We start from the raw sequence: 19,941 nt of genomic DNA, 5'->3' as shown, positions 1-19,941 counted from the left end.
AACCTGAGTTTGGGTCTGAGCAATAGTAGATTTCTCTTGGAGTAAGCCACTGTCAGCTAACTGGAAAGCTTTGCCAGAGGATGGAATTAAGACCTTACTCTACTCCTGGAGTCTTACTGAGCCACACTGCTTATTCCTGAACTTGTTCCTCTCTTAGAAAACAGTCTAGGTCTCATAACTGCCCCTCACCTTGGAACACCACCCGTATCAATCTCCATGAGTCTGCCCTCAATTTGTGAGTTGGAGCTGGGTGGTGAAAAACAACTGCCAGATGGCACCTGTTCCTGCATAGTGTACAAGTTTAAGCCCCTCTATGCTGCATATGGAATTTCCTCTTACTTTGGTATATAGCTTCTTTCTGTACCAGAACGCTCTGTGCATTGAGTTCCCAATTAGACCTTGTCCCTAGACCTCTCTGTTTGTCTTCCTATGCTGACTTGGGTTGGAAAAACAACTTATTGTGATTTTTTTTTTCTTGGATTTCTGGTTCAGGATTTGTTCTGGTATGTTTTCTAGATCTGTATGGATGAGGTTTTTTTGGAGGGATAGCTTCTTTCTGCTATTCCATCATCTTGGCTTCATACCCAAGCCCTTTCTGAGAAAGAGTTTTCTGAACCATCCTAGAGAAAAGGAAGCCTCTCAATTGGGGGACTAGAACTGTTTTTCCAGGATATATGGATTCCTCTGAAGGGCAAAAGACCTGGACAGCCAGATGATAGATGCTACACTGGGGGAGGAATAAGTAAAGGCTGGAGGGGCTCATTCAGCACCCTGCTCAAAAGTTGCCCATTCTTATTGAGTCAGTCTCATTAGAGACTGGTTCCATAAAACTTCTAGACACTTTTCTAGGATGACATATGGATTCTTGGGAGGTAGAACACACTACTTGTGCAGTTAGGGACATCATTGGTCATTGAATTGATCAGCCATCTTAAATATTCCAGAGTTATCTGCCCTCACAATGTTTTTGCTAATGTAAAAATTATTCTCCTGGTCCTTCTCACATAAATCTTCATTAGTTTGTACAAGTGTTCACAAGTTTCTTAGAAAACATTTTCATAATTTCTTGGGAAATACTAGCATTTCCTCCCCATTTTATTTTTCAGCTGAGCATTTATTTTCTCATTCTCCCACATCCCAATCTCTCTTATCACCTCAATTTAAAAGAAAAACAAAACCCTTCTTATGCATACACATGGTCAGACAAATCAAATGTCCACGTTGGCCATATCCAGAAAATATGTTATGATTTTGCATCTTGAATACATCAGTCCTCTGGAATTATGGTTGGTCACTGCATTCATCTGAGTTCTTAAGTCTTTCAAAAATAGTGGTGGAGGTGCAACTGGGTGGTGCAATGGATAAAGCACAGGCCCTGGATTCAGGAGGACCTGAGTTCAAATCCAGCCTCAGACACATGACACTTACATGACCCTGAGCAGACCTAATTTCGACCAGCCCTGGGTTTCCCTGAATCATGTGATTTGGGGGGAGGGGGGAGAGAAGAAGACCTTTTTCCTCAAACAGGTCTGGAGGAGTGTAATTTGAATGGTGACTATTATATTCTTGAGAGCAGACCAATCCCCATTTCCTCACACTTGATAAATGGGAACCATAAGGATACCCAGGTAGGGAATTTGGGTTCTCCAATCTTGAAAGTCTTAAGAAATCTCTGGCCTTCTTCAGAGTGGGAGCAGCTTATTCTAAAATCCTTTATCAGAAGCTTATTCTTCCAAATTACCTAGATTCCTCTGGGTTTTCCTCACCCATTGTATTTCCCCCAAATTTGACTGAGCATTTTGGACTCTGAATTTTCTTAGAGTTGATTTCTCATCTCCTTTCCTTTCCCTCATTGGGGCTACTGTCCAGGCTGGAGCCTCAGCCACTCTGACCTCTTCTAAGCCCAGTCAAAAGTGTGTTGTAGTGAGTGATGTTTGTTCCTGTCCTCAGGAAGGGAAGCTTCTTGGAGTTCTCTGCTGACCAGCATGTGGCAGGACGAGGTAGGATTTAGGTAAGCCTGGAAAAGGACAGTGAAAGCTTATCAAATTTATTTCCTTCCCAAGTGAAAGGAAACTTTCTGATTAGTATCAGCCACAAGAATACAGGGGGAAAAAACAGTGTTGGTAAAAATACTCAAGCCTATTCAACTTGCCTTGGGCCTGAGGTACTGGTCTACCATATTGATAGGAATAGTTCCAGTAATAGGCATGTAACTTTGTTCAGCTCCCTTTAGTCCACAGTAAACTGCTAGGTACCACTACCATCTTCACGGGCCACACAATATTGTTTTAATTGGCACCGATTATGAAGCATTCCAGCTCTATTGCTAGAGATGCACTATCTTTTACTCCCCTGGAATTGATATTGTTTGGTGTAACTATGAGGAATGGTTGGGTGTGCTGGCACGCTTTTGTAAACTGAGATACCAGAGAGGCTGAGGCTAGCTGATTTCTTGAATTTGGGAGTTTTAAGCTGCCGTGGGCTTTGGCATTTGGGTGACCACACTGAGTTCAGAATCACAATGGTGAGCCCTAGGAAGTGGAGGTCCACCAGATTACCTAAAGTGGAGTGAAATGGCCTAGCTATTGGGCCTATGATTAGTCCCTATAATTTCCAGCCAGGACAAAATGTGGAGACACCTAAACAAGCAAATAAAACCCCTCAAAACTACAGTGGTTCAGTCAGGGGTTTTCATTTGGCTTTGCTCACAATAACCAGCTGAAAGAGCTTCCATGGATACTGTCTTTCACAAGCTCATGAAGGGAATAAGCATTTATATATCACCTACTATGTGCCAGGCACTGTGCTAAGCACTTTTTACAAATATTATCTCATTTATTCTTCATAACAACCCTAGGAGGTAGGTGGGGCAGTTAAGTGGCTCAGTGGATAGAGTGCTGGGCCTGGATTCTAGAGGACCAGAGTTCAAATGTCACCTCAGACACTTAAGAGCTGTGTGACTCTGGGTAAGTCACTTAATCCCAATTGCCTTAAACATCCAGGGCCATCTCCAGTGGGCCTGATATATATTTTGCCACTGGACCTAGGTGTCTCTGGAGGGGAGAGTGAGGTTGGTGACCTTACCCAGCCCTCCCTCACTTAAATCCAATTCAGTACAAGTCATGGTATCACCCCGATGTCATGATCTTCGGGAATGAAGGATAAACAACAACAGGATGTAGGTGCTATTATTCCCATTTTACAGTTAAGGAAATTGAAGCAAACAGGTTAGGTGATTTGCTAGGGGTCACACAATGAATATCTGAGGCTAGGTTTGAACTTAGATCTTTCCATGTCCAGTGATCTATCCAGTGTTACACTAGTTGAGTCAAATGAGGATGATACAAATGGAGCAAGGAATGCCTTGGGCCTGAGTGGGCTTGTTCTCATGTTAGATTTTGTAGTATGTTTTTATTAGCACCCCAATAGCAGGTCATCAGATTACTCTCTTGTTTATCTTGTGTTCCAAGAGCTATACTCAAAGCTCATTCTTGGGGAAATGTCACCAACCTCTGCCAACCTGGTAGGATATAGAGCCCAGTTCCTTTTCTCTAGAAAACCTATTGGCACCAATAACAGCATTTGCACTGTTCTGATACTCTGCTCAAATTTTACCAGTTGATCAACCTACACCTGTATAGTTGTGTGTTGTAGGAGACTTATATTTAAAGACTGAAGGCATTCATCATGAAGGGGGTATCTAATTGCCCTGGAGGCTGACTGGCTGGCTGGTTCATAGAATCTGTCAGGCTTTGGGGGATGGAATGGGTATAGATCCAATCTGTAAAACTCATTTCCTTTAGGAAGTCACCCTATTTGACTTGCCTTTAAAGAATAAATAGCAGTTCAGCAGATGAATGAATTGAATGAATGAACAATAACTGCATGTTGGGCACACAAAACAAGCTAGACAGACTTTGCCCCCAAGGAACTTAGATTCCAATATGAGACTATTGCATATAAAAGAGGGCTAGAGGTAAAAAGTGGGGCCTGTGGGTGGACCAGAGGTCTTGAGCACAGTATGGCTTTTTACAGATAACTTGGAAGTACCTGGTGGAATGCAAAAGGTGAAAGCTTTTCACCCAGATGGATTAAGTGAAAGCTCTCCAGTCAGTGCCCAAGTTGAGAGTCAGTGGGAAGAGAAAACTACAGTAGGTTACATGGTTCAGAGATAACTGGGAAGGAGAAGAGGGAGGAAATTTTAAGGATAGAGAATGTAGAATTAGCACTGGTATTGGGTGGCATATTCAGAGAAAAGATTTTGACTGGAATATGTAGAGTACTGGGAGAGAGAAGTGTACTAGGTAGAACATAAATTTGGAAAACCGGGGAATGCCAACTTTTGGAAGGCCTTCGATGCCAGGAAAAGGACTTAGTAGAAACTGGATTAATTCATTCAAGGTTTGAATAAAATAGTGACCTGACCAGATTTATCAATAAGAAAGACTAATTAGGTTATTGAGATAGTGTAATAAAAGGTACCCTATTGCATGCTTCCCCAACTATGCTTTGGGACACTTGAGTGTTATAAAAGATGTTTTTGATATGTGCTGTATTAATTAAAATTATTGGATTGCTAACTTTTTTATGGCTCAGCTAACTTTATGAGCTAAATTATTGGGGGGCGAGGTTGGATTTTCTAAAATATTGCTACTTATACATTAACGGCTATTGCACCTGTTTTGGCAGTATTTATTATTAAAGTATATTAAAGATTAGTAAAGAATTGACTGTGTAGCATTTAACCTAAGCAGAAAACCCCCCAGCAACATTCTGTCTCTATATTACCTATATTGGCCTAAGAGGAGAACAGTCACAAAGGGGACAGCATTCTGAGCCTAGAGTGCAAGCCAAGATTGGCACTCGCCTCATGGTCCAAAACTAATTGACTAGCATCTTTCAGTTCCATTGGTTGGCAAGACTTGAGGGTGGTCCACATTAAAATGAACTTTATGGTGATGACCCCCTGGAGAGACCCCCTGAGGGGCAAAGTCAGAGTCCAGATAGGTGAGGCTTAATCCTATCAGTTTACTGAGCTAGTCACAAAGAGTCTATCTCCATATTTTTATTGCTCAGCCCTGCACAGGATTAGGCCTCCCTCCTCAAAATTGACCTCTGAAGGGGGAAGGAGGGGGGAGAAAAGACTTATACTAGGTCCCTGGGTCCCCAAGAAATTTGTTGTTAGTAATTTTTTTCTCTCTATGCCCTTTGTTACTTATTCCTCTTTATATGGTTTTGAATGGGACAAGTATGATTGATGGTATTTATGATGACAAGAAAATAGAGTCCCTATAAGTTTGTAAAATATCTAATTTCACAAATGTGTAATATTGTGCTATAAAAGGCTGGAAACTCAGGTCTTTTCTCTTTCATTTTATCACCATTGCCTAATAAACTTTTCACTGCTGGTTTCTACTGCAGTCCAAATAGGAAGGCAAGGGTACATTCAAAGTCAGAATCCTGATTCAGGATATATGCAGCAATGGAGATTTTACTTTAGATTAGTCTACATTAAGACCCCCAATATAGAGATGACAGCTGGAGCCTGAGACATTTAGATGTATAACTTGAAAGGACCTTAAAGATCATCTAGTCCAGTCACCTAATTTTGCAGGTGAGGAAACTGTGACCAGGTGAAGTTAAAATGACTTTATATGCAGGTATTAAGAGGTTCCAGATTCTGTATTCTTTCTACTGGTCATGCATAATGTTGTCCAGTCCACTGATATTTGTAAGCGTACCCAAATCCATAAGAACCTTGCCACATTCCTGTTTCTTTCCCCACCCCCCATTTTAACTTATGTGATAATTTAAAACAACAACAAAACTGCAACTCATATTTAAATGATACCTTAGGCATTACAAATTGCTTACTCCTTCTCTCCCCCCATTTTTATTGTGAATTTAACCTTCAATGGTCATTTCAAGATATAAAGAAAAGGGAAGAGAATTGTTTTTTAAAAATGGGAATTTCTGTTAAATTTTTTAAAAAAGAAAAATATGAAGTTTAGCAAGGTAGTAAGAGACTGTTGTATTTGCACTTTTTTCCTTAATGTACATTTAAAGTAATTTTTTGATGTTCTTGCTCTTTTTTTTCCCCCCTCCAGGTCTGTCACTACCCACTTCCCTCCTCTACAGAGTAGAGGTTTTCTCTTGTAACTAATCCATTTAATCAAGTAAAACAAATTCAAAAGTTGGTCATGCCTAATTCTGTACCTCTAGTCTGTCATCTCTCTGAGAAGGTGATTGCCCTTTTGGATGATTTTGTTAGTTTTTTGTTTTCTTGGACCACATCTGTGATTTTTATTGGCATAGAGATCTCCCTATGAGGAAACACCTATTAATACAGATAGGTCAGTAACTGTTCTGCAATTTCCAGTCATAGAGAGTTTACCTGGGACACTGAGGGGGTAAGTGCTTTGTTCAGGGTCACTGTATATCAGTGGCAAGACTTGAACTCAGGCCTTTCTATTTTAGCTATGATCTGCTTCCTCTCGGAGTGGCAAAATTTCTCCTTCAGTCTTTTGCTGTTTCGGTCTGAATTCCGAGTTCTTTCTCAGTTGTTTCTCTTCTGGTCATTGCATATATTCTTCTCCTAGTTCTCTTCATTTCACTGAATCACTTCATCTAAGTCTTTCCATATTTCTCTGGATCTGTCGTTTCTAATTTCTTATAATTAGAATACATTTCCATTACATTTATATTCTACAGATTATCATATTCTTTTTTTTTTTTTTTTTTTTTGCCAAATGATAGGCACCTGTGTTGTTTGCCAGGTCTTTGCTACAACAAAGGTACTTTGGTAAATTGTCTTGCTTATATGAGTCCTTTCCTTCTGTCCTTGCCTTCCTTTGGGTACGTGCCTAACCAGTAGTATTGTTGGGTCAGAGAGTATGCATACTTTTGTTCGTATAATTCTAAATTGTTTTCCACAAGAGTGGACCCATTTCACAGCTCCACAAACTATGCATTAGTGTGCTTGTCTGTCCACAACTGCAACCATTTCATTTTTTTTTCCTATGACAGCATACTTTCCTGTCATAGACAAGGAGACAGTTTCAAAGAGGTGAAGAGACTTGCCTTACAGTTATGTACCTGAAAAGCAGAAGTGCCCAGTTTTTTGTTTTGACATCAGATGCAAAATCTTCTGGTTTTGGGATTCCAAATCCACTCCTCTTTCCGATGCTTTAATTCCTTCTTGCAAGTCTGAAGAACTAAGAATTGCAGGATTGTGTTAACATGTGAATAGCTTTTTTTGAAGTAAGTAATGCATATAAATGAAAAAACTGTTTCGGGGTATTTTTATTAACAGCTAAGTAGAGCTCACTCCCTTGACTCTAAGTACTGTTTTTCTATTACATATTGATTCAGTTCATCCTCTTTTACTATCTTTGATAGTGGCACCAATGTTTTATAAGAGGAAGTAGATTTCCTAGGTTTTCAAAAAGGTTGATAATTTACCTTTGAAATTAAAACTTTTTTGAACCTGCTTATATAAATTTTTTCTTTTAGGACAAATAAAATTTATTGCCTATTATATAAAGTTTTTTTTATTTTGTAAAATTAAAATTTTTAAGCTTTAGTAGCTTTCAGGAATTTAAATGAAGACTTATGTATGTGTTAAGATCTAGCTTAAATGTCAGTTTCTTAATAGGAGACTTTTCCAAGTCTCTATAGCTGCTGATCCCTTCAACTCAAAGGTCACTTTCCATTTCTTCTGTATTTAATCATGTATGTACCTATTTATATTTATATTGTGAGAAGAATTCTCTTGGGACTTTAATCTTTTTTTGTCAAGGGTACCACTATCCTAGTCACTTAGATTTGAAACCTTAGTGTCATCCTTGACTTCCTTACTCTCATCCTACATATCTAGTCAGTTGCCAGATCTTGTTTTTACCTCCTCAGTACCTCTTGCATCTTTTTCCTTTTTCTTCACATAGCCACTACTCTAATCCAGGCCCTCATTACTTCTTGTCTGGACTGTTGCAGTCGCCTTTTAATTGATCTTCCTACCTCAAGTCTCTTTCTACTACAGGCTCATCTTCCATTGAATTGCCAAAAATTTTTTCCTAAATCACAGGTCTGACTGATTCACTATCCCTAAACTCTAATGGCTTCTGATTACTTGCAGTAGCAAATAAAAAAATCATAGATTTGGCATTTAAAGCCTTCTGAAACATGGTCCAAGTTAGCTTTTCAGTTTCTTTTATTTTATATATTCTTCTTCATAAACTTTGGCCCAATCATACTGGCTTAATTTTTGTGCTTTTTTCTAGATTGTCACCTAGTGCTTGGAACACACTCTCTCCTCTCCTCTGACTCTTTAGTTTTCTAGTTTCCTCTAAGACTTAGCTCAAGGCTTATCTTCTAAGCAAAGCCTTTACTGATACCTCTTTTGTACCAATGTTTCTATAAGTCTCTGAAATACAGAATGCAGCAATCTTGAGTTAAAGATGAATGTCACACAGTGGTCAGTAGAACACTTTGGGACTGCGATATATAACCAATGAAGAACTTCAAAGAACAAGAGTAAAAGAAGCCATCAAAGGAGTATATAATAAGAGAAAAGAAGGAAGGAAACAAGCATTTATGTCTTTTTTTTTCTTTTTTCGCGAGGCAATGAGGGTTAAGTGACTTGCCCAGGGTCACACAGCTAGTAAGTATCAAGTGTCTGAGGCCAGATTTGAACTCAGGTCCTCCTGAATCCAGGGCCGATGCTTTATCCACTGCATTACCTAGCTTCACTGTGCTAAGGGAAGATGGGCTGGTCATCTGGCAAGGGATAACAGGTGGGCGGCTAGAGTGCTCCATTGTCACTTTTCATGATGTCAGGTGAAGGGTAGGCCCCCTGTGGCTGACTCGTGGGAGGATATGGATAAGAGTCTCTTAGGACGGGCAGGCAGGGGAAATTAATGAGATCATTGATCCATTTGAGTTGTGAACCCTCTTCCCTATTTTCCCTCTTCCCCTCCCTCCCTTTTTAAAAAAATCCTCATGCCTGACACAGTGCCTGACATACAATAAATTCTTAATAAATACATATTGATTGATAATCTGGTATTCTCTGCTCCGATCTTCCCCAAGGCTTAACACCAGCTGCCTCCCTCCTAAGTGGAAGTGCTAAAGGAGAAGGGTACTGGGGCATACTGGCCTCTTCTGTGGGTGTCCTAGAGGAGGTGACTTGTCTATGCCCCCTGCTTTTTTCTCCCCTTGCCTGGAATGATGGTAAAGACAACTAATTTACTCAGGGAAATGGGACTCTCTTCCTGACTTTAGGGTGAGCATTAGACTCTTTAGAATGGAAACAATTCTTGTTCTTTCCCATCCGTATCCTTATTTTTTTTTTTTAAGTGAGGCAATTGGGGTTAAGTGACTTGCCCAGGATCACACAGCTAGTAAGTGTTAAGTGTCTGAGGCCGGATTTGAACTCTGGTACTCCTGACTCCAGGGCCGGTGCTCTATCCACTGCACCACCTACCTGCCCTATCCATATCCTTATTAAAGGCCTGGACTTGGGTTATCAAAGGGGGAGAAGGGATAGAGAAGATAAGAAAAGTACTGAATTTGGACTCAAAAGACTTCAATTTCTGATTCAATTTCCCTACTACTAGTATCACCTTGATCTTGGGCAAATCCTTTCCCTTTTTGTTTCTCAGTTTCTTCCTTGGAGAGTCTTCAGGCCAGTGGGCCAAATAGACCATGAGCTAAGAATGTTTTGTTTTGTTTTGGTTTTTTAATTGGAGAATCATGTCCTTTAATTCCCTCGTTTACACATGCAGAAACTGAGTTCGATACAGCTAAACAATTAAGTAATTCTTTAGAACACAGGGGATTTAATGAGATGATTATTGTAATTTTTAGACATAAAGATAATAAAGTAGATATTCTACTTTGTGAACTTTACAGAAATTCTTAATAATTGTTTCACTGGATTCAGTTTTTTGGGTTTTCAGCATTCAATTTTTGTAAGATTTTGACTTACAAATTTTTCTCCCTCCCCTCTTCCCAAGACAGCAAGCAATCTAATATAGGTTATACAGTACAATCAAATATATTTCCACATTAATCATGTTGTGAAAGAAGAATCAGAACAAAAGGGAAAAACTACAAGAAAGAAGGAACAAAAAAACCCCAATAAAAAGTGAAACTAGTTATGCTTTGATCTGCCTTCAGAATCCATAGTTCTTTCTTTGGATGTGGATAACATTTTCTATCATGAGTCCTTTGAAATTGTCTTGGATCATTGGGTTGCTGAAAAGAGCTAAGTCTATCATGGTTGATGATCCCACAGTGTTGCTGTTACTTTTTATAATGTTCTCCTGGTTCTGTTTACTTCACTCAGCATCACTCCATGTAAGTCTTTCCAGGTTTTTCTGAAATCTGCCTGCTCATTGTTAATTACACCACAATAGTATTCCATTACATTCATATACTACAACTTGTTCAGTCATTTCCCAACTGATGAGCATCCCCTCAATTTCCAATTCTTTGCCACCACAAAAAGAGCTGCTATAAATATATGAGTCCTTTCCCTTTTATGATCTCTGGGTTACAGACCTAGTAGTGGTATTGCAGGGTCAAAGGGTAGGCACAGTTTTTTTTGTTTGTTTGTTTTGTTTTTTTGTGAGGCATTTGGGGTTAAGTGACTTGCCTAGGGTCACACAGCTAGTAAGTGTCAAGTGTCTGAGGCCGGATTTGAACTCAGGTCCTCCTGACTCCAGGGCCGGTGCTCTATCCACTGTGCCACCTAGCCACCCCTAGGCACAGTTTTTATAGCCCTTTGGGCATAGTTCCAAATTTTTCTATATGCACACTAATACTATTTTGATAAGTTGTTTTTTGCTTGACATATATGCCTAATATATTTTCTTAATTTTTCTCCAGGGTCAAATATAAAATTCTCTGGCTTTTAAAGTGCCTCATAATCTGGTCCTTCTAAAGCTTTATCTTATTCCAGTGCAGCCCACTGATACTAGCCTCCTTGTTGCTCCTCAAAGATCATCTGCCTTCTGACTTGTTCATTTTTACTCGCTGTCCTCTGAGCCTGAGATTCTCTTCTCATCTCTCCCTTCTGGCTTCCCTGGCTTCCTTCCCAGTCTCAGCTAAAATCCCACCTTTTACAAGAAGCTTTTCTCTGTCCTCCTTAATCTTAGTACCTTCCCCCTGAGATTGCCTTGAACTTATCCTACATTAATATTGTTTGCACATAGTTGTTTGCATGTTGTCTCTCCTATTAAACTGTGAATTGAGGACTATCTCCCCCCCACCGCCCCTCTATTTCCTTTGGATCCCTAGCACTTTTAGCACACCACCTGGTACATGGTAGGTGTTTACTAAGCACTTATTGACTTGATTTGACTTCTCATGTAACAGGTTTCCCTGAATTCTTTCAACTCTGCTTTCTAAATTGATCTTCCTTTCATTGTCAATTGATAATCTTTTATTTAACAAATTAAATATTATAACATTAAAATGTCAAAATTTTAAAGGATATATGTATATATATATATACACACACACACACACACATAAAAATGATACTATTCTGGTTGTCTTTTTTTCTTTTGGCCAGTTTTAAAAAATATTTTTTGTTTTGTCTTGCATAATTTATTGTTCTGCTCTGCTTAAGGTATTTTTTGGAACTCTGACTAGTTCTTTTAAAAATTCCCTTTTTACTTCTGTGAAGAAGTACTCTTCAGAGACTTTATACTCATCAGAAGTTATACTTAGAAAATCACTGAAACCCTTCCTTAAATGAGCATTTTCTATATTAATCTCCATATGCTAGTTTGAATGCTTTAAATGGTAGGTTCTCCAAAAATGTGTTCATGTTTTTAAAAATTATTTAATGAATATATTTATTGGATGGGTCCTTCTGGCTCAAGTCTCATGATTTCTATAAGGAGATGTTTGAAAGTAAAAAATAATGCTTATCTCTTGTATTTTGGTTTTAGGAAGAAAAGGCATCTCTCTTGCATCGTACCCAGGAAGAAAGAAGGAAGAGAGAGGTAAAATAGGTTTTGTGAAGATCTTTAAGTTATAGTTCATTGTCATAGCTATACATTTAAAATCTTATATCGAATTTCAGTCAAATTAAACCAATATCTAATAAGTACCTATTATGCTAAGCACTTCAGATAGTCCCAGTCTTCAGATATTTTACTGGGAACTGGGGGTAACTTTAGTTGCATGTTTATATGTTCTTTTATACTACAAAACATTTGGGAAAATGATTAAAAATTAATTTCTTAAAAGAATCATAGTAATAACTGACATGGCACTTATAGGTTTGCAGAATGCTAGACATACATGATCTCATTTGGGCTCTAATATCGCAGAAAAAATGGTTATTATTACTCCTATTGTACTGCTCAGGAACCTGAAGCTGGGAGAGGTGACTTGCTTAGAAGAGATATCAAAGATGGGAGTTGAACCTAGGTATTCCTTACAATAAGCTAGACCTCCCCAACCTCCTGCCTTTCTCCCACGGTAAAAAAGGAATTGCCTCCTTTTTGTAGTTAGGAATAGAGAAAGAGGAAAGATTATAGTTTGGCTTGCTTATTTCCTGGTTTCTAGAAGATGTGTATAGCCATAACTGGGAGATACTGTGGGTTTCATTCCAAGCTACTGTAGTAAAGCGAGTATCACAATAAAGCAAGTCACATGAATTTTTTTGTTTCCCAGTACATATAAAAGTTATATTTATACCATGCTGTTGTGTGCAGTAGTATTATAATCTAAAAAAACCCTTTCCAATGTACATACCTTAATTTAAAAATGCTTTATTGCTAAAAAATGCTAACTATTACTTTAGACTTCCGCAGTTTGTAATCTTTTTGCTGGAGGAGTGTCTTGCCTCGTGCCTCAATGTTGATGGCTGCTGACTGTTTAGGGTGGTGGTTGCTGAAAGTTGTGGTAGCTGTGACTGTTTCTTAAAATAAGACAACAATGAAGTTTGGTACATCAATTGAATCTTCTTTTATTTGAACACTTAGAGGCCATTGCAGGGTTAATTGGTATAATTTTAATATTATTGTGTCCCAGGGAGTAGGGAGGCCCAGCAGAGGGAGAGAAATGGGGAATGGCAGGTGGGTGGAGCCATCAGAACCCACACAGTACATTTATCAGTTAAGTTTTCTGTCTTCTATTGGCATGGTTTGTGGCACCCCAAAACAATGACAATAATAATGTCAGAGATTAATCGGAGATCACCATAAAAGATAGTGTTAATGAAAAAGTTTGAAATACTGTGAGAATTTGCCAAAACATGACACAGAGACATGAGCACATGCTATTGGAAAAATGGCACTGATAGACTTGTTTGGTGCAGGGTTGCCACAGACACTCAATTTGTTTAAAACCAGAAAGCAAAGTGCAGTAACCTGAGGTATGTCTTTTCTTGACTGCCAATGAATGAATGCATGAAAAAGCATTTATCAAACATTTGCCATGTCAAACACTTTGCTGAGTCCTGGGTATATAAATACATAAGAAAAAAGAACAGTTCTTGGTCTAAAGGAGCTTATGGTCTAACAGGGAGACTGCACATAGAGTGGGATGCTGGCCAAAGAGGGACATTTTAGTTTGGAACGGTTAGTAGAATAATAGAGTAGTAGAAGGTCATATTCTTTCTAGGAACAGTGATAGGATTGATTTGATTATGGTTTCAGAACTATAGTTCTGGGGTTTAATGGGAAAAATCTTGCTCCAGGACACATTTTCAGGTTTCAAGTTTTCAGGTTCTAGGTCCAAGTGGTATCCTCCAATACTATAAAGCTCAGATTCTTCTAATATTTTTGGTTTTTTGCTAAATTTTCTTCCATATGTGTTTCAAATCTGTCTGTTTCTTGTTCATATCCTCTACTTCTTTGGAAAGACCATTTTGCCTTCTAAGTTCTGCATTCTTATTATTTGTCTTTTAAAAAAAATTGAGAGTTCTTATTGCTGAGCTAATTTCATTCCTACTCTAATCTTATAATAATTTTATTTCTCTTTTCAATCATTCTGGAATTTCTCATTGTTCCATGATCTCTGAGGAATCTGCAGATTTCTTTTTGATGAGTGGTTTTTGCTTAATTTTCTTTCACAGCATATAAGACTTTGTACTTTGGTCTGTCTTTGCTCATTCTTCCTTGTGTCTTTACGAGCTCTTCTGCTAGCTTATCTGCTAGTGAATATTTCCCTTAGAATTTTGCTCTTTGAGCATTTCTGTTCTCTGTTGCTTTTCTCTGGATTTTCTTCTCACTCTTTGGCCCCTCCCCCTTCAACTGCTGCAAAGGCTCATGAGACCTGCATTCTGGTATAGCCTACTCAAGGAATTGGAGGGGTCCCTTTGGGAGACTATATAGCTTGCATCTAAAAACTGAACAAAGGCCATTGGTCTGAATAAATTAAGAGACTGTTGGTAGCCTTGGAGAGAACAATTTCAGTGAAATGTATCTTGGAAGCCAGGTTATAAGAGGGAGGTAAGGAAGAAGAGACAGTGAATGTAGATAGGTTTTCTAGAAGTTTGGCCAAAAAAAAAGTTCCAGAATGATCTTTATTTAATATGGCTGTCTCCATAAACTACCTTTTTTTTTTTCAATGATGAGAGAGAACTGGCACATTTGTAGGCAGCAAAGGTACCAGTGAATAAAGAGAGATGTGATGGTCAAAAGGACAAGTTCTGCAAAGGGATGGGATCAGTGATTCAGGTGGCAGCAAGTGTCACCTCTTTCATAATTACTGGAGCAAAGTAAGATTTGGAGGTGAGATTGAATCAGCTAGCATTTAAGTAAGTACCTACTTCTGTGCCAGGCATTATAGTAATGCTAGTGATACAAAGAAAGCACCCCCCCCCCCCCATCTGCTGTCTAGGAGCTCACAGTCTGGAGAGGTGGGACAATCAAGGAGGACAAGAAGGGCTTCTTGTGAAAGGATTTAATGTGTAGAGTTTGGGAGAAAAAAGTTCACCATGAATTGCCTCAGTTTTGGTAAGGTATAAGGCAGGGTCCTCTGCTGGGCAGGTTGGAGGAAGAAATGATAGTATAGATGACTTGAGAGGTTTGGAATAGAGGCCTGTGGGAGTATAGTAGAGAGTCAGTCATGGGAGGAGTAGAACTATTGTTTTGTAAAGGTCAGCTGAGCTTTGATAGTACACTACGATTTTACTGGACTCAGTCAACCCTTTTGGGTGACTTCTTTCAGGAGGTTTTAGCAGAATAGCAGTAGGATTCTTGTATTGGCTTTGCTATGGTGGAACCTTGTCAAGGCAGGTAACCTCTCTGATCCAGGTTCCTCATCTTTAAAATGTGTAATATGAGGGTATTAATACTTCTTTTGTGCACCTTAGAGGGTTGTGGTGAGAATAAAATGAGATCACATATGTGAAGGCTCTCTGAAACTATAGAACATTCATAAAAAGAAAGCAATGTTAGTACCTGTATTTTCTTTTTCTTTAATTTTAATTTTTTTAAGTTCCTGTATTTTCGTAACCATTTAACTTTAAATTCAATTCCTACTAGTTGAATGATTGTTTCTTTAATTATTTAGGAAGAAAGGAGAAGGCTGAAAAATGCAATAATTATTCAGTCCTTTGTCCGAGGTTATAGGGACAGAAAACAGCAAGTAAGTATTTTTTAATACTACAAAGCATTTAGGAGAAAACATGTACAATCCTTTACTTTGATATGACTTGGCTACTGCTAGTAATGTTCATTTCAAATATAGTATAAGTGAAAAGTTAAGAGTTGGCTTTTTTCCCTTAAAAATAATTTTTCACTGGAATAGATTTAAGATTTTAAAATCAGAGCTGTTTACATGATATGTCATATTTAATTAAGTTGTAGTTTTAATTTTTACTTTAAAATACTTTAATTATTTGTAATTATTTTTGCATTGGAGTACAAGTGAAAATGGAACAGTATATGGATGCTTTTCCTAAGAGTTTATGAGGTAGTTTTTTTCTTAATTACCTAGCAACAGTTTGAGTGCAGATAAAAAAATATAAACAGAGGTTAAGATTACATATAAACAGAGCTGATAATAGAAGGAAGCTGTGGATGATTATGTTTTAGTAGGTATTTAAGAGCCATGTATTACATCAAGTTTTTATTGAACTTCCAGAGATAAGATAACTTAAAGTAATAGAAGCTTAATTGTTAATATTCCCTACAGTAATAAAAAAATAGTTTAAAATTCATTCATAACATAATTGAAAATTTGTGCTTTCTTTCTTTTTTAAAGTATTCAATCCAAAGAAGTGAATTTGATCAGTGTGCTAATTTGGTACAGTCTGGTGGAACTTTTTCTGTTGCTAATGGGCCCAACTTGACCCTTTTAGTTCGGCAACTTTTATTCTTTTATAAACAGAATGAAGATTCAAAACGTTTGGTAAGTTTCTATGTAAAACTTCACAAAGTCTTCTTTAAATATTTTGAAACTGCTTTTTTAGTTGAATTATTACTTGGTTAATTAAGTTGTTTAATAACCCTTCTAACACATATAGCAAAAATTTAGCTGTTTGGAAATCTTAGCTAGTTACAAGGTAAATCCAAGATTGGTTGTTTTAGCAGTGATAATTTTATTTATCACATTTGCTAAAAACGTTACTATAAATTTACAGGCTGGTAATATTTAATGTTTTTACATTATTTTAAAATAGAAAATTTCTACATGTATGCTTAGTAACTGAAAACGAATTTGTTTTTTATAGATTTATATGCCTGTAGGTGATTTATATCACTTCTAATTTTGTTGAGCTTTATCACACTTAGATAATATCCAGAAAATTACATATGGGATCATAAAAATGATGCTTCAGTATTTTTTATTAATTTACAGTATGCATTTTTTTCAGATATGGATGTGTCAGAATTTAATTAAACAAAATTCTCAGTTTCTTAAGCAACTGGATGGTCCTGACAGACTTACTTGCTTATTTCAAATCAAGAGGCTGTTGGGCTTATGTTGCAGGTAAAGTTCTTATCATTTAACAATGTTTGAAATAGAATACATTAATCTTTTTGCCTTAGAGTTTGTGTCTTATTTTTCAGGACAATGTTTTTTTTTAAAAAACACAACAATCTTTTTGAGGCTTTGAAAAAAAAATTTAGTGCTAGATGGGGCTCAGATTATAGAACATAGACATACCTGCAGTGACTGCATTTTGAGAAATCCATGGAAATGCCTTGAAGATCCCTGGATTTTTATAGAAAGACGAAATTGATTCATTGTTATTGAAGGAATCTCCTCAGTGATACTTTCAATTAGAGTCTGTCTAAGTCACCAGTGGGATTTGTTTCAGTTGTTGTTTTAAGATAGGTCCTTTATTTTATTTTATTTTATTTTTTGCTGTTAATATATTTGTAAACGAACCATAAAATCTTGTTAACTTTGATGTCTTTTAAATTTAGTAGTGAAATGAACTGCATTTGATCTTTATGCACAATTCTTCTGAATGTGCATGTTCATGAGAAGTAAATACAATATTTAATGACCATTTATAAATCCTTTCAGTTAGTGCCTTTTTTGAATGCTAGACCGTTCATTTATTTATTCATTCACCCATCCATTTATTTATTTTATGCTTATTTATTTGTTTGCGAAGCTCAAATATTGAACATCAATAATGTAGTTTCTCAGGAAATCTTAATTAAAAGCCAGAATCCATTTTCTGAGAGATGCAAACTAAGTGTTTCATTAGACCTGCCCTTAGAAACAAATATCTGTAGCCCTCAGATGGCACACATATCTTTGGGACTAGTTGGTCTTTCTAGAGAGGCCAGTTTTACCATCCTATTAAGGTAAACTGGGAAGTAGGGAGGTAGAAATAATTCAATTTGGAACATTTATTGAGCTCAACTATAAAAAGTTATTCTTATCCTACCTTACCTTTTGTTGCTTTTCAAGGAGTTTCAAAATAAAACAAATGCTATTTATATTTGCTATAATTAATGTGTCTTTGAAGATAAGTCTTTAAAAATATAATGTAAATAGTTGGTATTTCAGAAAAAGAATAATTGTTTTTCAGGTTTTGAGATTATAATATTGCTTCATATCTGAAATTATATTGACTATAAATTGGTCCTTTTCCCTCTCACTTTTTATACTGAAGCAGGGAATTCAATAAAGATTTTGGGGTATACATAGTCGTACACTAAGCACTGTGGTAAAATGCCAGAGAAGGAGGAAACACAGTTCTTTCCTTTATAGAGTATAATCAGAGTAGGTTCATAAATTCCATTCATTTTCTTTTACTCATTAGAGTAGAAGCTTAGTTCTTTAAAACACCAGTTTGGTAATAATCACATAAAGAGTTAAATGTCACATTGAAAATAATGCACATTTATTGCATCTGATATTCTATTCTCAGTTTTAGCACTTAATTGATTTCTGTATTTTTTGTGTCTGTTTTGTCTACTCTCACTGCTAGTGATATTCCCCACAAGGTTACCCACACTCTACTCTGTATTTGTCTTACAGGTTCTAGTTTATATTTCTTGTCTTTTCTGTTGGAATAGAAGTTCCTTTAAGTCAAGGACTGTTGTGTTTTTACTTTTGTTCATGCACAAACATGGATTTTCACGTCCGAAGTGTTTTCAGTGACATCGTTGTTGGCTTTATGTTTCTGAATACATTTATTGTTTTCTCTGTGATTTGTAAGTTTCCTTGCCATGGTACAGAGACCCAATTGATCAACATTTTTGATATGGCCAGTGATGATCCTACATTTATCAGTTAGCTAGTATTGTGGCAGATAGGTTCTAGCCTTGACACTGATAAGCAACTCCAATAAATTTCTGGGAGCATAATAATGAAAATATTCAGAAGATTCATATAGCATTAGCTATATTGTCTTAGTTAAGATTTAGGTGGGCCATAAGCTTCTTGTGAAAGTCATGAACAATGTAGACAGGACCATAATTAGAAAACTTAGGGGAAATATTTTTCTCAATTGTCTGGAAGCAAGTATGTGGAAGGATCATTTTTAACAGACTAGTTTAAGATCAAGTTTTCTTTAATATATTTAATCCCACTGTCTCATATATCATCCTGTTAAAATGCAAAATATTTGTATAGGTATGTCTTTCCAAGGAACAGGCCACAATTTATAAATGTTAATTCAAAACACATTTACTAACATGAGGCTCTTCCACCCAACTGGTACCACTTCATCTGGATCCTTGCATTCCACACTGAGCATCTAGAGGGATGATGAGTACATCCCCAACACCCTTGGAATCTTTCTTCTTGTCTTCTTTCAAAGCTCACCTTTCCACAGAGTGGTTTCACTGCTACTGTCTGCCTATATGCTGTGGCTGTGAGTCTGCCTGCCTGATGGTTCAAGCAAGGGCCTCTGCTCAGTCAGCAGGAGGACAATCAGTTTGCCTTATACTGCTCATTCAAGAGTTCCAAATTCTGCCTTCACTTACTTGTTCTCCCCTTGCTGCTTCTGCTGAGGTTCTTGTTCCTGCCCATGATACTAAGGCAGCAGACCCACGATGAAATTTGGAGTCAGATGACCTTCTTTTAAATACTACTAGCTTTACCACCTTTACTAACTTTTTTGATCTTAGGGAAACTATCCAACTTCTGAACTTCAGTTTCCTCATCTTTAAAGTATAGGTATTGATCTTTAAGTTTTCTTCAATTCCAATTCCTGTTACCTTGTGAATGTAGGCCGTACCTCTATAATAAAATCTTTGAAAGGAAAAACAAAATATCTGCAGGAACAGTATATATAAAGTACTGGAAAACTATTGTGAAAGAGGTTTTTGAAAAACATTTTTTCAGATGAAACAGTTCTGATTTTTAACATTGTTGCTGTTTTTGCCTTCCTTGTAGTCTTTGATTCACTTCTTGATCATCCCATGGTATAGCACCATAACTTCAGGTTGTACTTAGGTTTTATAAAATGATTTTGAAGGGTGGAAAAAGCAGCATATTGGGTCAGGATGA

At 37.2% G+C, this 19,941-nt stretch overlaps 1 protein-coding gene across 3 annotated transcripts in view; it reads left to right on the top strand.

Moving 5' to 3' along the window:
• UBE3C (ubiquitin protein ligase E3C) overlaps positions 1–19,941 on the top strand; it is a 172,506-nt gene that overhangs the window by 16,403 nt on the left and 136,162 nt on the right. For all 3 annotated transcript variants that reach the window (XM_043967090.1, XM_043967093.1, XM_043967091.1), the window contains exons 2-5: positions 11,958–12,011; positions 15,535–15,609; positions 16,228–16,374; positions 16,841–16,956. In XM_043967090.1, the coding sequence (XP_043823025.1) occupies positions 11,958–12,011; positions 15,535–15,609; positions 16,228–16,374; positions 16,841–16,956 (392 nt within the window). The remainder of the gene's footprint in view (positions 1–11,957; positions 12,012–15,534; positions 15,610–16,227; positions 16,375–16,840; positions 16,957–19,941) is intronic.

Source organism: Dromiciops gliroides, chromosome 5, assembly GCF_019393635.1.
Source record: "Dromiciops gliroides isolate mDroGli1 chromosome 5, mDroGli1.pri, whole genome shotgun sequence".
NCBI classification, from domain to species: domain Eukaryota; kingdom Metazoa; phylum Chordata; class Mammalia; order Microbiotheria; family Microbiotheriidae; genus Dromiciops; species Dromiciops gliroides.
Note: the sequence above shows the minus strand (reverse complement) of the source record. Positions and strands in the feature narration are given on the sequence as shown.